Genomic DNA, 18,080 nt, shown 5'->3' with positions numbered 1-18,080 from the left:
TATATACTACATAACTGTGTATTTTCAGCTTCCCTTGAATCCTCTCAGCACTGTGGTTCACTAGTGTCTCACCCTCAGGGCTAGTCTGTCATGTTTAATGAACTGTCAGTGCTCCAGTCCTCACTGATTAGGGTGACCTGAGTGGAAAAATTTGAGGTACCTTTACATCAAGAGGTGGCAAGAGAGAAAACACCAAGCTTTTCTCTCTATAACCATTAAATATCTTAGCTTTCTTGAGTTTGAGAGTATGGGGAGACTTTAATATGTAATGTTCTCATTAATCTTTTCATAATGCTTATTCTGTTGAGCCTATGCTGAATTGACTGTCCAAGTTTTCCAAGTTCCTCAAGGAGTCACTGCCTCAACTCCTCATTGATGCTTTTCTTCAGGTTCTTCAACTCCACTTTCTTCCATCCATTGTCCCCGGTTCTCCCCAAATCCTGTCTGTCTCTGAGGACTGGCTGCTGCCTATCGTACGTTTTTCTTTCTGCATCATTACTTAGAATATGTCATGATTGCAAATAAAATTCAGGCAAAACAGAGTATACTTTAAGGGTCCTGTTACAAAATTTCCTCAGCCTCTTTTCACAAATCTCCATAGTCAGATCTGACTCATTTTGAAGGTCATGCTATGTAGTGAGTTTTTAAGGATGGCAGCGTATTAATGCATCTCAGCGTCCTGATATAATGTTCGTTAACGTTGAAAAAGTGTAGAAGTAAAATGGGGATAGATGAGGAAAAATAGAAAAAAAAAATTTTGTCACAATAATGGAAGAAAAAGAATAATGAACATCAGGGAGAATGACTGTTAGGTACTGAGGCAGATTATATGCATTCTTTTAATTAAGAGTGCCTAATAGTACATATGGTTTCCTCTGAATAATAATTGCATGCTGATGAAGTGTGATTAGAGCCTTTTTTTTAGGAGTTCAATTAAATCAAATCCATTTCTGTAAAAGGGGAGTGATTAAAAAGATGATATCAAGACTAAACTGAAAGCTGTGGTTGAAGCTTCCTATTGCTGGTTTCTTCATTACTGCAGTCCTCTGAAGACTATTATCTAGTTGCTAACAATGCCACAAGTTTCAGACTGAGTCCTGCAGATTCAGCGTAACAACTGGCTTTACAGATCAAGCAGAAGCTTAGCAAGTACTTGGATGTCCTTGAATGTATGATTCTGGGATTGGTCCTAATTTAGGAAGATTCTTGCTTCAGGCGTGTATCTTGAAGCATATGAGAAGATACTTTGATAAATTAGGACTGTAAGACAACATACTGTTTGCTAAGCTGATCTATATTTCTGTAGAGTGCTTGTGAACCTGGATGGTTAAATGCAGACTTGCACTGCTGCTTGTTTTATCTGCTGGTCATTACTGTCTGACTTGTAAGGCTCATAGACTGGCAGGATCCAGCCAACTGTCTGGCAACTGTTAACTAAACTATCTTCTACCTTGCTGAGTCTTATCATCTTATGCTTTGATTATCCCGTATCGTGAGTAAGGAGGGCTGGTGGTGCTAACATCCCGATTGGAGTCTTGAACACATGCAGAAGTCAGGGAAAGGTACTGATGTTCATTAACTGGTAGCAAATACACTGGAGACATTTGGTAGCGTGGAAGAGCATGATGATTTCTGGAGCTGCGTACTGTAAGTCCAAGCAGTTAATCACAGCGCCCTCTCTTCCTACCAGCACACAGGAGTCCTCACTGATGTATCTTGTCTGTTAGTTTGGAGATGACGGTTACTTTCTTTAACTTTAGACTTTCCTTTATGGCTGAAACCTGAAAAAATACTTAACATTGTTTGTCCAAAACTGTAATGCAGTGTGCACTTTTAGCTGCATGTTTTATCCTTCGAATGTCTGAATTACACATGCAAATGAAGAAAAAAAGAAGCTATATAATTTTGGTTTAAGGTGCTAAAGATCTATCCAAGATGCAATTTCTATACGTGATTGTTGTCATTAGAGATCTTTGCCTCTGATGTGTGGAAATAAAATTTGCTTCACATTGTATTACATGCTTCTCTTTCTACCACAACAATAGCTCAACCTGTTTCCACAGGACTGCCTGTAACCAGCTTCAGGCAGTTAACATTGCTTCTTTAAAAAGGATCTAGCACTAGTTTCCCCCTCCTCCTGCTATGTCTGAAGAGGATCAGAGAATAAAGGCATTTAAAAGGTGGTTTTCTTTGCAATGATGGCATCTTAGTTTATAGGAATGCTATATGCAAATTACTCAGCTTTAAAGCAAAATTTTCTATATTTGTCACTCTCAAAGTCTGCAATTGGTAACCAGAGCAACCTGGCTTTAAAGTTGGAGATAAAAAAAAATTAACACTAGAAGAAACTTTAAAATTCTCTTTAGGAAATCTACCGCGAGGGTTTGTAATGAGGTAAGGATTTGTATTGTCATAGTGTGACCTCTTCACCCAGAGCTCATGAAGCTCTCAGTGCAGAGGAGCATTCTGTTAGGTCCTTTTGCATGCTCATAACTACCCGCACTAGGGAAAAGTCGAAGTGACTGACTTTTTTTTAACAAGAGGCTTGAATCTAGTGGCCCTTCTAGAAGTTAATTCGACACTCTTTGCACCTAGATGCCACTAGAATTTGACATACATGAATATGAAATACATGATTAGGAACTCTACTGGAGATTATTGCTACTTACCTGCACACTTCAAAGGCATGCAATTTCTGTTTCTGTGCAGAAAAAATGTGAGTAAAGCACTGGAGAAACTCTCCCTTTCTAGCTAGCTTCTACACTGCCAGACTGCCCACATAAGGAACTGTCCTTTACAGTGAACTTCAAGGCTTTCTGTGTCAGCGTTAACCCTGCCTATCCTGCACAGACGTAAAGTTGCTCTGCCACAGTTCCAAAGAAGCCAGGCTGAGTAGCAGTTCATTCCTTTGAATCCAGAGCACCAGTTTTAGTAGTGCGCAGTGCACTGCCCCGTCTGGTCCTCTCTGAAGCCTGTTTGTGCTCTTGCTGTCCGGCATGTGCCCTGTCAGCGAGCTCCAGAGCACAGGGATGTCTCGCAGGTCCCGAGGCGCCTCTGCCCGCTCTGTGCTGGGTGAGGAGAGGAGGATCGCTCTCGGCCGCTGCGTGAGGAGCGACGTGATCACCCCTGCGTGTCCTCACTCACAGCCCTTTCGCTGGTGATCTGGAGAGAAGGTAGAAGTGAGTATAACCTTATGGAGGTATAACCCAGGGCATGGCGTATAATGACTTGCTAGAAATTAATACAATTAAAATATATTTTTAATATACATGTGTTAGAAGATTCACATAAATGCATTTAAATATGCACCAATATATATATATCCATGTACTTCATATAAGTATAATTTAAAATGTAGGAATTTCAACATGTACACAGAAAACAAAGCAGAGATAAGTATGAGTTTCTTTTTTGTGCAAGTAATTGAAAGCAGTGGGATGAATGATCCCTCCCAGCTGTGAGTGAAATCTACAGAAAATGCACTTTCACTGCTCTAAGTGCTGTATATTACCAAGTTGGCCAACAAATTAGATTTTAAGCAAATCAACTTAAGAGAGTACTTCTGACTTTAAGTTCTCAGTGCCTCAGCATCCTATCATAAGTCATGTAGAAGACGTAGCGTATGATTATTAAGTAATTGTAAATCAGTAAAGAGTAAGGAGCTCAAGCTACCATAATTCTGGCCTATCTTAGTCTGTAACTTTCGGGATGCCTGGTGCTGTGTGCCACCATGATACCGTCATTACTTAGTTGTTGTTTGCTGTGTACAACATACCTGCAAAGAGGGAGAATTCATGTTTTGCTCACTATCACTTTTACTTCCTACTCAGTATTTTCTATACTAAGAGTTAATCAAACAATATTAAATTATAGAGGGGGGGTGCTGAAATAAAATTTTTGATATTTGTAAGACCTCATACGTTCCTTGGTGAGAAACAGCTGTCTGTTACAAATTAGTATGCCCTAGTTCACCTACCATAGCCATAGACTCATCGTCCTCTTTTCTCAGAGAGCCCTCTACTGACCTAAAATGCAGTATGTTGAACTGAATGTCAGAGACCCCAAAATATTGTTTGACCTGTAGCGTAAATACAGGCCCTGGTGCCAAGGCAGATTTCAGTAAGAACAAAACCACATATGGTACTACTGAAGTTTTGAGTTCTGGATTGTCAAAAGCTGACAGCTCTAGTGCAAAGCAAACGTATTTGTGACCAGATTTCTTTTTTTTTTTTCTCTAATCAAGTGAATGTGGTTCATCAGAAAAATAGAGGGTTAAAGAAATGGTTGTTTTCTCATGCTCCTGCCTCTGACTTTTCTTGTACGAGTCAGTTAACTTTTGTGAGAGGTGATGAATAAAGGAAAACAACTGTGTAGACTGATTATACAGGAAATTTTTCTACAGTATATTGAGATCCCAGTATTAAAAACGCTCAATAATTTATCATGAGTCTCACGATTACTGCCATTCATCCAGTAATACTATGTGCTGAAATTATGTTATTGCCAGGGAATCAGAGATTTCATTTAAATAGACTCAATTTCTCATGCTTAATTAAAAAATATCTAATAAAAACCTGAAAATTGTAGGATGCAGGAAAGAAGAAAAAAAATATGTTGCAGAGGTATATGGCTGGAAAACTAAAGGAGTTACCACTGCACAATTCAGGTTTCAAGTAGCTGTGTCTAATTCATTCCAGCAGGTAAAATTGGAGTACAGCACCACTGAAGAGCAGTGTTCACAAAAGAATAAACATGGCAGTTTACCTGATTTTTTTTATGTTGTATGTAAGTTGGCATATGAAGAGATCCGAGATGTCTGTTTAGATTTTAGCACTCTTAATGTAACTAAAAATGTCCTAAAGGCTCAGCACTTGCACCCACTGGGATTTACACAGCGCACCGGCTAGATATAGCACACAGTTTTAAATTTCACAAAAAAAACCCAAAACCAACCAAGACTGGCATGTGAACCTCTGAGTTAAAGAAACTGCCTGCACACTGTATGCTGATATTTGTTCTAGCAGATCGATCTCTGTCATGCACAATATTTTCGTATCTTCATATCCACTAAATATGTTTTCGTTTTACTCATCTTACAAGTTTCTCATCGTGTGACAGAATGGAAGATGGGTTGCCATGCCTGCGTTGTATGTAAAACCAGAGAACATTTAAGACGTGTCCCTGCAAGACATGATCAATAACAGCATGCTGCAAAAGCAAAACTGAATCTGTGTAAAAAAAGACTGAGTGGAGTCTTTCACATTTTTGTAGCCTGGATTTTAAGTATTCATTTTTTAAAATGTTTTTTTGCATGCCAGTGGATGTGCTTTGAGTTGTTAGTAGGCAGCTTGGATGTTTGAGAGAGCAAGATGCCTCGAAAGCAGATTTTAACTCACTGAAAAACCAGCTGTGACGTACTCACCGAAAAAAAATTTGTGATGAACCCTGCCCAACTCCATTTTATTTAGTTTCGTTATTTAGATTGTAAAACAGATGAAAATATAAAGGATGTTTATAATTTACGTAGATTAACATATTGCGTGTATTTAATCCAATTATTATTTATTGTCACAGTCTTTTGGAGCGAGGTGCAGATCCACCTGATGTCCCCAAGAGCTGACTTTTATAGTGAAATTAGGATGGCAAGACGACATAGTTCCTAGATGAGTAGGTTATAACACTTTGGAAGAGAGAAGAACCTACGACTTCATTTAGGAGGTATCATGTGATACTGAATCGTCTTTAACACTAGCATTTTTGGAAGTTTGTGGGGTTTTTTAGCTTTTTGCGATTTGCACAGTGTCAGAGAGATAAAGACAGGGACAGTAGTTATTTCCTTCCTACAAAGATGTTTACACTGGAAGATAAAAGACGTTGAAAAAATGTTACCTTGGTAAAAACCTAATATGAATATTCAGATTTATTTTGCAATATACAGTATAATGCTACAATTATTGTTATGTTTTATATTCATATTTATCTCTAAAGTAATTGGAAGTTCGTTAAATACATTTTAGTTTACTGAAGAATACCTTTCCCAAAGCCAAGTGTGGTGGAAATGTTATTATTTTTTCATTTTAAATTATATAAGAAAAGCATTTCAGAATCAATTAGCATTTGAACTAAAATTTTTTTCTTTAGAGATGATAATTGTGCAAATGTTACATCAATTTGTGTGTGTATTGTGTGTATATTATTATATATAAATGTTAACTGAGAAGTTGTCATTAGTATTATAACCAGTTCAGTATAAGAATAGAATCAATTATGCTGCTTTAGCATTTCACTTTATGAGAAAATTGTTGTCTTTACTCTTTGCTAAGTTATTCTTGCATTTAATAATTCAATAGTCAGTCTGAAGCATTTTTCAACAGGGACAAGGGAGCAGAAGCTTGTCTTTATTTTCCATGTATATGCAGTGTTGTACTCGAGGGAATGGTATATCCAAAAATAAGACTATAAATAAGAAATCAGTGGCTTTTTCTGTCTTGCTGCATTATGTGGGTTTGATATATGCCTCTGCAGCATTATTACTTACTCTGTTCAAATCAATGCTCTGAGCTTTCCTTTCTGTGATTGATTTTTTCCAGATTAGCCTACAAAGTATGTGATTTAATAAATACCTTTGTTGCCTGTTTACTAACACACAAATGTCTGTAGTATTGCATACAGAGATACTATAAAGTTTCCAAAATGTTTCAGTCAATCATCGGATTTTGATGGTATAACTTTGAATAGGAAAGAAAACCATTCTGGTCTTATGTAGTCAAAAGCAAAATAAAATTGCTTGTAGGAGATGGAAAGAACGCAAGAACTTCTAAAAATCAAGCCAGATTCTGTAGGAGACAACGGTGAAAAGGAGAGATGCTTACGTGGGTATTGTCCTTTTTAATGCCGCTTTTACGCTTCAGAAAAGAAGCATTTTTTCCATATTTTTATGTTCTTAAACGTTGTGATAACAAATTGAAAAGTATCAGTAGAATTCTGTAACTGTTCATGTCCCTCCCTGAAATATACCTATGAATATGTATCTTGCATTACCGTTTAAGGAAGGTTTTTGCAGAAACGGGGTGTCAGGGAAGAATTCAAATGTTTAGTGTGATGTAGTACTGTTTAGGATTCAATGGCTTTGGGCTCCATATAGAATTTCTCCTCTTTAATAGAATGTTATTTCATTGCCACAGTTGCTTTTCCATAGCAGCTTACAGGTTAGTTGTTTTGGGCAGCTGTGTCTTGAAAGAGTTCTGTGCAGGACAGGGAGGGATTTTGCATGGCATTTGGACATTTGGAAGCAGATTTTTACAGTTGCTTATGGCTGGATTACATGAACCTCATTGGGATACAGTTTTGTACAGATTTCGGTTTGCCATAACAATATTTTTTTTTGTTATTTCCGCAGTACCTCTCTGATATGCCTAAGACCAATGTTTTCTAGTGCTTTTCAACCCAAAGACTTTTGTGTATGATCACTGGTAGAAAACATTACTGCCTTCAAGCAGTAATGGCCCGTGCAGTTGGGAAGTTTGGAGAAAAGTTTCATGAGAGGTTACTGTGTAATTTTTTAACATAGATGCCCAAACGCAGTATTTTTCATCTTCCTTCAAGTTCACTGTTAGTTCTTTAGTTTTTCTGGTAATGGCCTGACATTATTCCTCCCTATTTTTTTCTCACTGTATATGTGGTGGTTTTTTTCCTTCGTGTCTTTTGCAATATTGTGTTCTCTAGAGGTAAATCTGAATAGCTTCATAAGTACATCTCTGCTCATTTGGAGGTTGCAGCCTGATATACAGCATGTTCCCTCAGTCTCTGTACCCAAACCAGTCTGTGGCCAGGTCAAAGACCAGTATTTCTTTAATGCTTTCTTAGAAATGTTGTTGGGGTTCGATTAACCTTTCTCCAGGAAACTTGTTTCTGATCTACCCTCTTTTCATCCACTTTCCTGGGAGATGGTTTGCCTTTTCAGTTGCTGTACTATTGTTTTCAATATTACTTAGCATTGTTGTCTTTTCCTACTACTTTGTTTTGTGGAATTAAAATGCTACTTTCTGCACAGCAGCTATCATATTGCTTTTGAAGGATAGATATTATTCTAACCCCCCCAACACCCTGGAAGCATTGTACAATATGAGTCTATTCAGTCCACATTTTTATCATCACGATTGCCATCACCTGCAGCCATCGTGCCATTTTAGAGCACAGCCCTGCAGGTATTTTTTTCCCTTTTTGCAATATCAGGATATGAAGAAGATGAATGAAAGTTGCTTTCATGTTTCTGTCAGCGTGTTTTTATAGCTCCCACGAACAGTGGCGGACTTGGCGGCTAGAGACTGAAATCCTCTGTTTAATCACAGGCTCGGTGTAGTTCAGCAGAATAACATATTTCTATACACAGCCCCCGTAGCATGTCTAAGCCCTGAGCTGGAGAGCCTATCTTGTGTAACTGAAAAGAAGCACTCAGGTCAGTCGGTCCCTGGCCTCATCTCTGGAACGGTCGAAAAGAAACATTCATGCCACTGAGTTTCATGACAGGTGCTAATGTCTAGTCTGAAGTGGACTGAGAATTCTCTTTCACTCGTTTGGGAATTTCTTTCTGTAAGTTACTGCGAGAATGTAGTGTTCTGTCCAGTTTGGAAGTTGTATGTCTGTGTGCAGCATGTTGTTGCTTGTCTCTTCAAAAGGCAGTAGGCTTTCAGGTCAGCTTGCATTTAGCCATGGGCTTGATCTGAAGCTCATTAACGTCTGTAATTTTTTATCTTTTTTTTTATTTAACTTATGTGAACTCTTAAAAATCCAATAGCTAAAACCAGAGAACTAAGTAAAACAATAAACCTCATTCTTACTTTTAGAATGTGGAGACGTTTTGTTTGAAAACGAAGCAAAACTAAGGCCCTTCAGAGACTCCTGCAGTATCGTAGGTCCGCAGAAAAAATACTGCACAGAATTCTTGTGTGTGGTCATAAAATGTAATCTCTTAACATTTTTTAATGTTGTATTAGAAAGGCAATGTTCTAGGTCATATTCCTTTTCACAAACGTGTTTATGACGTTTTTATTAATTTTTCCCTTAAAATCCGATGTAATGAAAGTATGTGCTATTTCAAAACAAGTGCTGGCTATTAAATCTATTAGAAACCATTTGACTGTTTTGTGGGTTTTTTTGTATTTTTCAGCTAACAGGACAAGTGACTTTGCAAATTGCCAGTGAACCAGTTTTGCCGTTTAATGCCCTTGACATCGCGTTAGAAGTTCAGAACAGTCTTAAAGGTAATTTTTTGTCAGAGGAATATTATTCTTCATTAATACAGAGAAAAAAAAAAAGGATCATCTATTCCCTGGTACAGATTTTTAATTTCCACTTGAATGATAGCCAGTGATTTTACTGGTTAAACAGTGTTATTATATAATGCTAAATAAAACACAGGTTTTGTTGCTAACTAAAGCCATAAAAAGTTTGTATTTCTTCTGATGTTATTATGTCATCTACGGAATAAGTAGTATTAAAATCTCATAATTACAGTCAAAGATAACAACCTCTGTGACTGAACTTGATTTTAATTCCCTTCAGGGCTTTGTTCAGTACAAGAAAGAGAGAGCTTCTAATCCAGTTGCCGTTTGGCTCCTTAATTTTCACAATCATCTTCCTTGTTTCGTTACTCCACCAACTTGCCTTGTTGGCGGAGCATGCTGACTTTTCTCCTTTTTCAGGCGTGACAAAGCACGGTAATTTACCAATACGTATTGTTTGCGTTGATTAAGCACTGAGACCCTGGACACTCAGTATGTGAAACTGATCTTGGTGTGTTGGGGACAACGGTTTGGGGTTAGGGAGATGGACAAGACAGTTCCTAGTGAGAAAGTAAACAGAAGTGACTGGTAACTTGGAAATGAAGCGAATATAATTCTCATAGACTCTGAATTTGGCACTGTTAGGTGTAGGATGAATGCCTTGATACGCGACTGCTTCATCAAGGGCGTGGAGCCGTTACTAATATTCCAGTGTGGCCCTCTCATTTCTGGCTCATTCTGTTGTCTTGTGGTCTTGTAGGGCTAGATAAAAGAACAAGCATTCTGCAGTCTTTTTGTCCTTTGTTGATAGCAGAACCCAATGAAGCCAATAGCCCTTGGCTTGGGCTTATGGAGATAACACAGTTAAAGGGTGCAGCTGTGCATTCCCTCATTCCATTTGCTACTGGGGGCTGTTGTTTTCTTTTTTTTTCTTCTCTACCGTTGGCAGAAAACTGTTGATGTGTTATAAGGAACTGAACCCATTGTATGTTACTGAGATGTTCTCTGCTACTATCTAGACTACAGAAGAACAATAAACGTTCTTCTTATCAATTAAGAAAAGAATATCTGTCTTAGCTCCAGTCTTGGGCACTGAGGAGGGAGAGGAAGTCTAGGTTCTGATGCTGTCCAATGTCACTCCTCCGTATAAGCTTTCTCCTTCAGTACCATCTGTCTTCCTCCTCCCATTCTGTCCCTTTTCCCTTGTAGTTTCCTCATATCTTGTATTCAAATGAGATCCAACTCTCCTTCCTTTTCTAAGTGACTAGTTGAAAGTAGACTGGATGTGGAGAGCACCGAAGAGGCTTAGTTCTTGGAGATTAAATCTTTTGATAATTTAGCTGCCAAACTCTAACATAATTGTGTACAAACTGAGACATTTCAGAAGCTGGTGTTCTGGTCAGAATTCAGTGAACTTGAAAGCAATGGTAAAAGGTACATCCCTGACAAGAACCCCTGTGAAATTTGAAAGGCTCCTCCAAACCATGCCCTTGTTAGGATGTCAGAGGGGAAAAATGTGAGATAGGTAAAACCATGTTTTTATTTCCTCTTCTCCAATTATGTCTCTGATACAGATTACTTGTAGTGTGCTAAGGCCTTTCAAAAATAATTTTTCTATTTCTACATTTATGGAATTCTCCAGTTAAATAAAGATGTATATTCTATAAAATCACGCCAAATCTTTACATATAGTTTAGTAGAATCTTATCTCAAGCTTAAAGATTTTTTGCTATCTTGAGGTGTTTCCCCTACATTTCATTCACTCCCTACAGTATAAACTATCACTTTTCTGTAATACACATTCATAGACGTATGATACCTTTTCTTTAATCTTCACCATCCATCATTGTCAAGACCTAGGAGTCAGTAGGCTGGCGTTGGTCTGGAATCAGTGAGCATCCAAAAAGACAAGTAATTTTAGCTCTGTTGTGCTATATAAATGTTGGTTTAGTTCAGCCTAAACACAGCAGGAAAGAATCACCCGTTAAAAAGTGTGGCTCAGGTGGTATTCCTTCAACTGAACATAGGATGTCTGGTATTGTTTTTCCTTTTTTCTTTATTTTGAGTAAAAGGAAATTTTGATTTAAACTGACTTTTTTTCCTCTAACTTCAGTAAGACCATTTATCTCAACCACTACGGGGAGGGAAAATTATTTTCTAGGCTGTAGGGCCAGCAGGTTAAATTTTCTCCTGGTTGTTCACTTTGAATTTTTGTTTAATGACTTTTCTCATTATTTTCATGTCTTGTCTATCTCAGACTTGTGTCAAATAATGGTTTATTTTTATTTTGGAAAACAATAAGACTATGGTCTCTTTTCTGGCTCCTTAAATGAGAAGTTGTACTTTTTAACATGGCTCATGGATGTTTCCATTCTTCAAAAGATTTTGTGTTGTCTTAGATTTCCAGTTCAAAGGAGCATTGTCTTAGTAAACTTCTCCAACTTCATGCAAACTGTAAATGTAGAAAAGGTGCAGGGAAATCTGCATGACATGCTAGAAGATTTGTTCATTAGGCTCAAGTTTGCGCCTCTGGGTTCTGGTTCAGCCAATCCTTTAAACACACATCTTATTGCCTGTTGGACTTTCTCACGTTCTTGAAGTTAAGTCATATGTGTAAAGACTTGAGTCGCAGTTTTGCAATCTCCCGGATGTCCTCACAAAAGGTTGTACATGTCTTATGATTTGTTAATACTGCTTTTATTTATGTTTCCAAAGGATTAAATTCTGTAACGTGCTGACTGTCCGTACTGTTTGCTCTGTTAAATTCAATGGGGTGTTACTCAGCACTTTATAAACCGTTTTTTACATTCAGGGTAGGCTGGGTGGCAGGTTATAGGGAAATGTCATCCACAGCATGTTTACATCTGGCTTGAGGCTTATTCCTCAGAAAGATGGGAAATGGCTGTTAAGCGACATGTGTTCTCTCCGCTTACACACACCTGAACTGTTGGAAGCAAGCTACTGCTTTGGGGTTTAGCTGAAAGGAAGGCTTGTGACTAGAGAGACATTTCCTTTTGTGCATCTGCTGATGGTCTGATGTTTAACAGGAAACCTTGTGGTCATAAATTATATGAGATGGGTTCGGAGACTGAAATCCAGGTCCCCGGGGCTATTCAGGCTGTTACCTATCTGATCACAGATGTGATATTTTAGAGAAATTCATAAATAGATGACAGTTTAAAATATTCTCATTAACAACACATTGCAGTTGTGTGGTGTTTGGGCCTTTCATACATTTAAAATCAAGACCCACTGCAACTGGAATCAAATACAAGAATATCTCTCTAGGCCTTGCACGTTGTGAAAACCCAATTTATCTTTTGAGGTAAGGCTCAGACAAGATGTCAAATCTGGTGTGTGAATGGTACAAATGGTTCTTTTAAGCACTTCTGTGGAAGTGTTTTGTTTGTATATGCAAGTACAAATGTATATGCACTTGTATTTTGTATGTGCATAGCATTTTTATTCAAAACATATTTGTTTCGTTGACTGAATGCTTTAGCACTGTGCGGTCTGGGCTTGCTCCTTGTAGCCTATCTGGCACTGAATTTGAGCCTCTTTGAAACTTAGTACATATTACAGCAAGCTTCAGGGACTGATGGTGGAGGTGTTAAAAGTGTCTCATTAGGATCAAAAGCCTTTCTGTACCTTTGCACCTGACTGACTCAGCAATCACAAGTTCAATCGCACAGTTTACAACAATACAGGCAGCCAGGTTTGATGCTAGCCATGTCTCTCGCTTGGGTGCTGTTGGCTGTCAAAGCTGATACCGTTTCGTTGTGGCAGGTCACTGGGCTCATCTAGACTCCCACAGACCTTGCAGAAATTGGTCTCTGTTCCCCCAGCCTTAGATGGTGGCTGAGTCGCCCTGGGCACACACACCAAGATTCCCTAGCTGGGGCTCGCATCGCCGGCTGCTGAAGCTGGTGAGCAAATCGGACAATGCGTACACCATCTCTGGTGGGTACTGGCTGAGAGGCCCATGAAGACAAATTAAGCAGGGGTGAGATTTTCTGGTTTTCCCTGTATAGGGAGGGCAAGGGCTGTGATTTAAAGTTCTTCGTCTGACGCAGTGTCAGTTGTGTGTTGCTTCCTATCAGTTAGGCCCTTTCTTCTCCCCAGCATGGATATTTTACAGATGTTACAGCAACAGAAATACTTGGGGTGATAATAGCAGGCAGTGCTAGCAGAAGTTTAAAAATAATCTGGTTTATGATAAGCAATTTCCAGCAAGGTCTGCATGACTTTTCACGGCCCTGGCTCAACCCATACATTTCAAAACATCAGTCTAAACTCTCTGTCCTTAGAAAAATCAATAGAGAAACATATCTCTGTCATTTACTTCATTGCTGCATACTCATTGCCTACAGCTATCTGCTAGTCTTCAGCTTGGCATCATTTTACCTTTTTGACCGTATTTCCCTGATAATTTAGGGTCCTTTTCAGAGTTATTTTCTCCATCTGTCCGTAATGCTCAGAAAGTTTGGCTCTTTACTGTTCCCACTCTTAGTCTTGACTGCTACAGAGGTGAAAAGTGCAACAGTTAGTTATCTGTATATATGATAGAAATAACTTCTTTGCCATGAGACACTGACATCTCATCTTCAGTATCCTTTCAAGGATATTGTCATTAGTGCTGGCAAACCTTTCATCAGCCTTTAAAAAAAAAAATCATGGAAAAATGCATTTTCCACAGACAAAGTGTTTGGTACTGAAGGGAAGGAATGAGAATCTGTTCAGTATTAGTAGGCCATATATGTTTCAGCAGCTCTGTATGAAGTCATTGATAACTTCCTCTGTATTGACATGCATAAGAATATGTCACAACATACATTTGAATGATGGCCTCTGTGAAAAGAGACTTGTAGCAAGATCAGATTAGTTTGCTTGGGCAGTAGCAGTCATGGTAGCAAAATGCTCATGGCAATGTATTCTTTGCACTGAGCATGTCCATGGATTTGTGTTTCTGCCCCCTTTAGAGCACTTTCTACAAAGCTTTCCCATTCAGATTTCCACTGCCAGGTCTGATCATCCAATTGTGCACAGCATGAAAAATCTTCCTAGTGAATACAACAACAAACCATAGCTGATTGGGAATGTGCAAGCTAATCAAAACCTCAAGCAATTTCCCCTCTGTCTTACATGCAAACACATGTTCACATGCATGGAGAGCGAGCGTCATGCCTTAAGCTGCTGATTTGTCTGTGCTCATTCTCCTGTAGGTACTCGTAAGCAAGTGCCTTCATACTGGAGGGCACAAACACAATTTCAAAATGTTAATTCTCTAACAATACTTTTCATAAGAGCAATCAGTTACACAGGGAAAGACTACTGTATTCAATGTCAGTAAAAATAAATATCTATTTGGTATAACCTCTTTCTGAATAAAATCCAGTTACATTTAGCAAGTGTAATGAAATTCAACAGTGTAATTCTCTGATCAAGAGTACACATACTCTTGAGTCACTCTCTTGTACTTGCAATTTTATTTATTTAACAACTAAACAACTAGCTTAGATGATTCATCATGACTCATACTGGAGACAAAAGGACAAAGAATACAAAATATAATAGTGTGGCGTTGTTTTCTCTTGAGTGAAGTAACGCTTGCAAGGTTTGTTTTTTTATTTTTTCTGTAGAAGCATCACAAGATGTTCAAGACATTATTAGTTAATGCATCCTTTTCTTAAAGAATCATTTGCCCTTCCACTCCCAGCTTCTCAAGTTGAGAAAAGCGTAAATCTCAGTTTCCCATGGCAGTGAAGTTCAACGTGTTGTGGTAAAAACTACTGATGCCCTTAAAGCTATGTCCTTAGTTTTCTGTGGTACCACAAGCCGCAGATCCTGCCTGGTTTTGTACTTCAGTATTAAAGGAGGACTTGGGTGGTTGTTTTAGAACAAGTGCTGGTTTAGAGTGTGATGTAAACAGTGCTTTCTACTCATGGCTGTGAAGTGAAATGCAGTTGGTTTAGGGGTAAAATGCGTGCTGTGGAGAAGCAGTGAAAACATTTACAGGATTTTTATGTTTAAAAATGTGGTCTGGTTGGCTTCATTTCCAAATATAGAATGACATATTTTCACTTTATCTCATCTTCCCTATTGAAAAAACAGGGCTGACATTTATAATTGTTTACATAATATTCAGAATAAAAAGTATAAATGTTGTATGTTACTTGGCATATGAAATGCTTTGCTGAAACCAAGGGATTCTTTCTAACAGAGTGAATTTAATTCTTTCCATACTGACACAAGTCCTGGGGTAAGGTAGGCATAGCGCCTGGATTATATGCGTGGAAATCACAAGTTCTTCAGCTGCACAGGATGTTTGCCTAAGATTTGAAAATTGAGGATACTGATACTTTGCAAAATATCCCAAATGTACCAAGGTTATATGGTTGGAGAATATTTTTCTGAGGCACCTAACTTAATCAGACTTTAAATTACTCCAGACTCAGTCAGAAAGATACCAATCCTGCACATCAAGGTATTACAGTGCCTGTTATCCATTCTCATTAGGGAAAGCTGGATTGGTCAAGAGCCATTAGCAAATCAACCTTGTCCCAAACCAAGACAGACTTAAACCATCTTCTCTCACTCCTGTTCCGGTGGGGAGCTTCTGTTCATTGCTCAAATTCATCTTGATAGCTCAGGAAATCTGGCAGTTTCTCTCACACCAGCATCTGTCTCTTCATGTATTTTGGATCATTTCATGTTTTGCTAGATTGGATTGCGTTAGGCAGCTGAATGATAGGAGTGCATGAAGATCTATGGACTCCTTTTCCTTTGCTGAAATGTACTCAATAGCAAATCTCTTTTTCCATTCAAGAGGAAGAACATATCGTATTCGGGCATTTCCTTGAATTTCTTAGTTGTACCTATTTGCTTTTCTGTTCCTGTTACATGCTCACCTTTCAGACTCCATCCATAAGTAGTCTGAGAAATGGGTTGATGTTCTTCATTTACTATTTGCGATCTCTGCATACATCTACTGGACAAGGAACTTTAGTATTCATTTAACTTCTGTCTTGAACCACTTTGAAGAATGAATCATCTCAGTCACTAAGATACTGAACTCACTGAGGTTTGTACAGACAGCTAAAGACGAGACAGCTGCTAAAGCTGAATGTTTGTTTTGATTAAATCGTCACTTGAAAGATCTAAAGATAGTTGATTTTCTTGTCCTTAATAGTCAAAGTGAATCTTGGCCTTAAAGATCATTTCTGCATTCTGGAAATGTTTTTTGCTGACCGATGTTGCTTTTGACTTTGTATCAGGTACAGACTGCTTTCTCTCTCCATGTGTTTGTAAGAATTAACGCAGTCCATGCATGCACTGGGAAAGGAGGACATGCTCTTCACCTGCATTGTGGGTGGGGAGAGACTGCACATTCCCAGTGCTCCAATTCACGTGTCACATTCTTCTTTCTGGACTACGGACAGGGAAGTACTGAAATTGTGGTGTGCTCCAGAGTGCTGTATTCTTTTGGTGTCTGTGCAGGACTGCAAACAAACTAACAGTTAACACTCTGAGTTTAAAACGTTTTGAAAATATTGACTGGATTAGAATATACATTTGAATATCAATTAAAGTGTTAGTTGGCTCATTGGCATATGATTTAAGTGATTAAGAGGAACAATTTCATATCCCCTCTACAACTGTTGTTAACCTCTAAGATTCTAAAATGTTGAAGAAAATTCAATTAAACTCTGCATAGTACGATTTTCTGTACAGCAGTCATTATGGAATCCAATCCAAGCACAAGCTTTCAGACTTGAGAGCAGTAGCATCAAATGGCATTGGACAAATTCTGCCTCAGAAGGAAATATTATAGTTACCGATTTATAACCATTGCTTCCTGCTTGCCTGTTTTTCCAATGGTGTATTTCAAGCTGTACCCTAACATCATTCCTCATAGCTTATTAGATCTGGAAACATCACAGTCCAAATTGATCCTCTCTGAAAAATAGATCAGAGCTTATGCACAATGATCTGTGGCTTTCCTTGATCCATTACGTAATTCTCACAAGGACAAAGAGGCTCAGGTGTTAATTGGACTATTAATTTTGACCTGTAAGCAAGAGCGAGAAGTGATGTTCTCTGAATCACTAGCAACTGTCTTTCTCTTACTGTTCCTAGGTGATGAAGTAGGCATTCCTCAGTTGCTTGCAGTGGCATCACGTCTGAGGGACACCGCAGAGTTGTTCCAATCGGATGAGATGCGCCCAGCTAACGACCCCAAGGAGCGAGCTCCTCTCAGGGTCAGGATGCTCAATGATGTGCTACAAAGCTTGGAAAAAAGCTTCCTGGTTCATCGAGCTCCTCCAGGACTTTACAGGTATGGTGTTCAACACGTTCTTCATCTGAGCTCAAAGGATAATCTCGCATTGCCTGGGTTTCAAAACTGTCACGCTCTTATAAAAAAAGTCTCAGTGAGTATCCAAGATTAAAGCTGTTTTTTTCCTATCTCATCCCTTATGCAGAAAACAATTCATTACCATACAAGAGGTGATTAGAGTGCAGCACTGTAGCATTTCTGTCATGACATCACTGCTAACAAGATGTACGGTGTGATGGCAACTCAGGCAGCGTGACAGATGCTTGTGTTAGACGGTACAATGAGCTTTCAGAAGAAGAAATTATTTTGAAGTCTAATACTGCTTGACAAGCTCCACCTATATTTTATTTAAAACTTTTTACAGTTCATTGAAGATTTAGAATTATACAAGATACTGTGTAGCATTATTTAGCATATTTAATTATGTAGCCGTGTTCTTGGGTGCATTTCAACCACTCAAA

At 38.5% G+C, this 18,080-nt stretch overlaps 1 protein-coding gene across 3 annotated transcripts in view; it reads left to right on the top strand.

Annotated features, from left to right (window-relative positions):
* Positions 1–18,080, top strand: part of NAALADL2 (N-acetylated alpha-linked acidic dipeptidase like 2) — a 505,503-nt gene that overhangs the window by 462,371 nt on the left and 25,052 nt on the right. For all 3 annotated transcript variants that reach the window (XM_075418303.1, XM_075418304.1, XM_009940036.2), the window contains 2 exons: positions 9,170–9,263; positions 17,421–17,619. In XM_075418303.1, the coding sequence (XP_075274418.1) occupies positions 9,170–9,263; positions 17,421–17,619 (293 nt within the window). The remainder of the gene's footprint in view (positions 1–9,169; positions 9,264–17,420; positions 17,620–18,080) is intronic.

Source organism: Opisthocomus hoazin, chromosome 4, assembly GCF_030867145.1.
Source record: "Opisthocomus hoazin isolate bOpiHoa1 chromosome 4, bOpiHoa1.hap1, whole genome shotgun sequence".
NCBI classification, from domain to species: domain Eukaryota; kingdom Metazoa; phylum Chordata; class Aves; order Opisthocomiformes; family Opisthocomidae; genus Opisthocomus; species Opisthocomus hoazin.
Note: the sequence above shows the minus strand (reverse complement) of the source record. Positions and strands in the feature narration are given on the sequence as shown.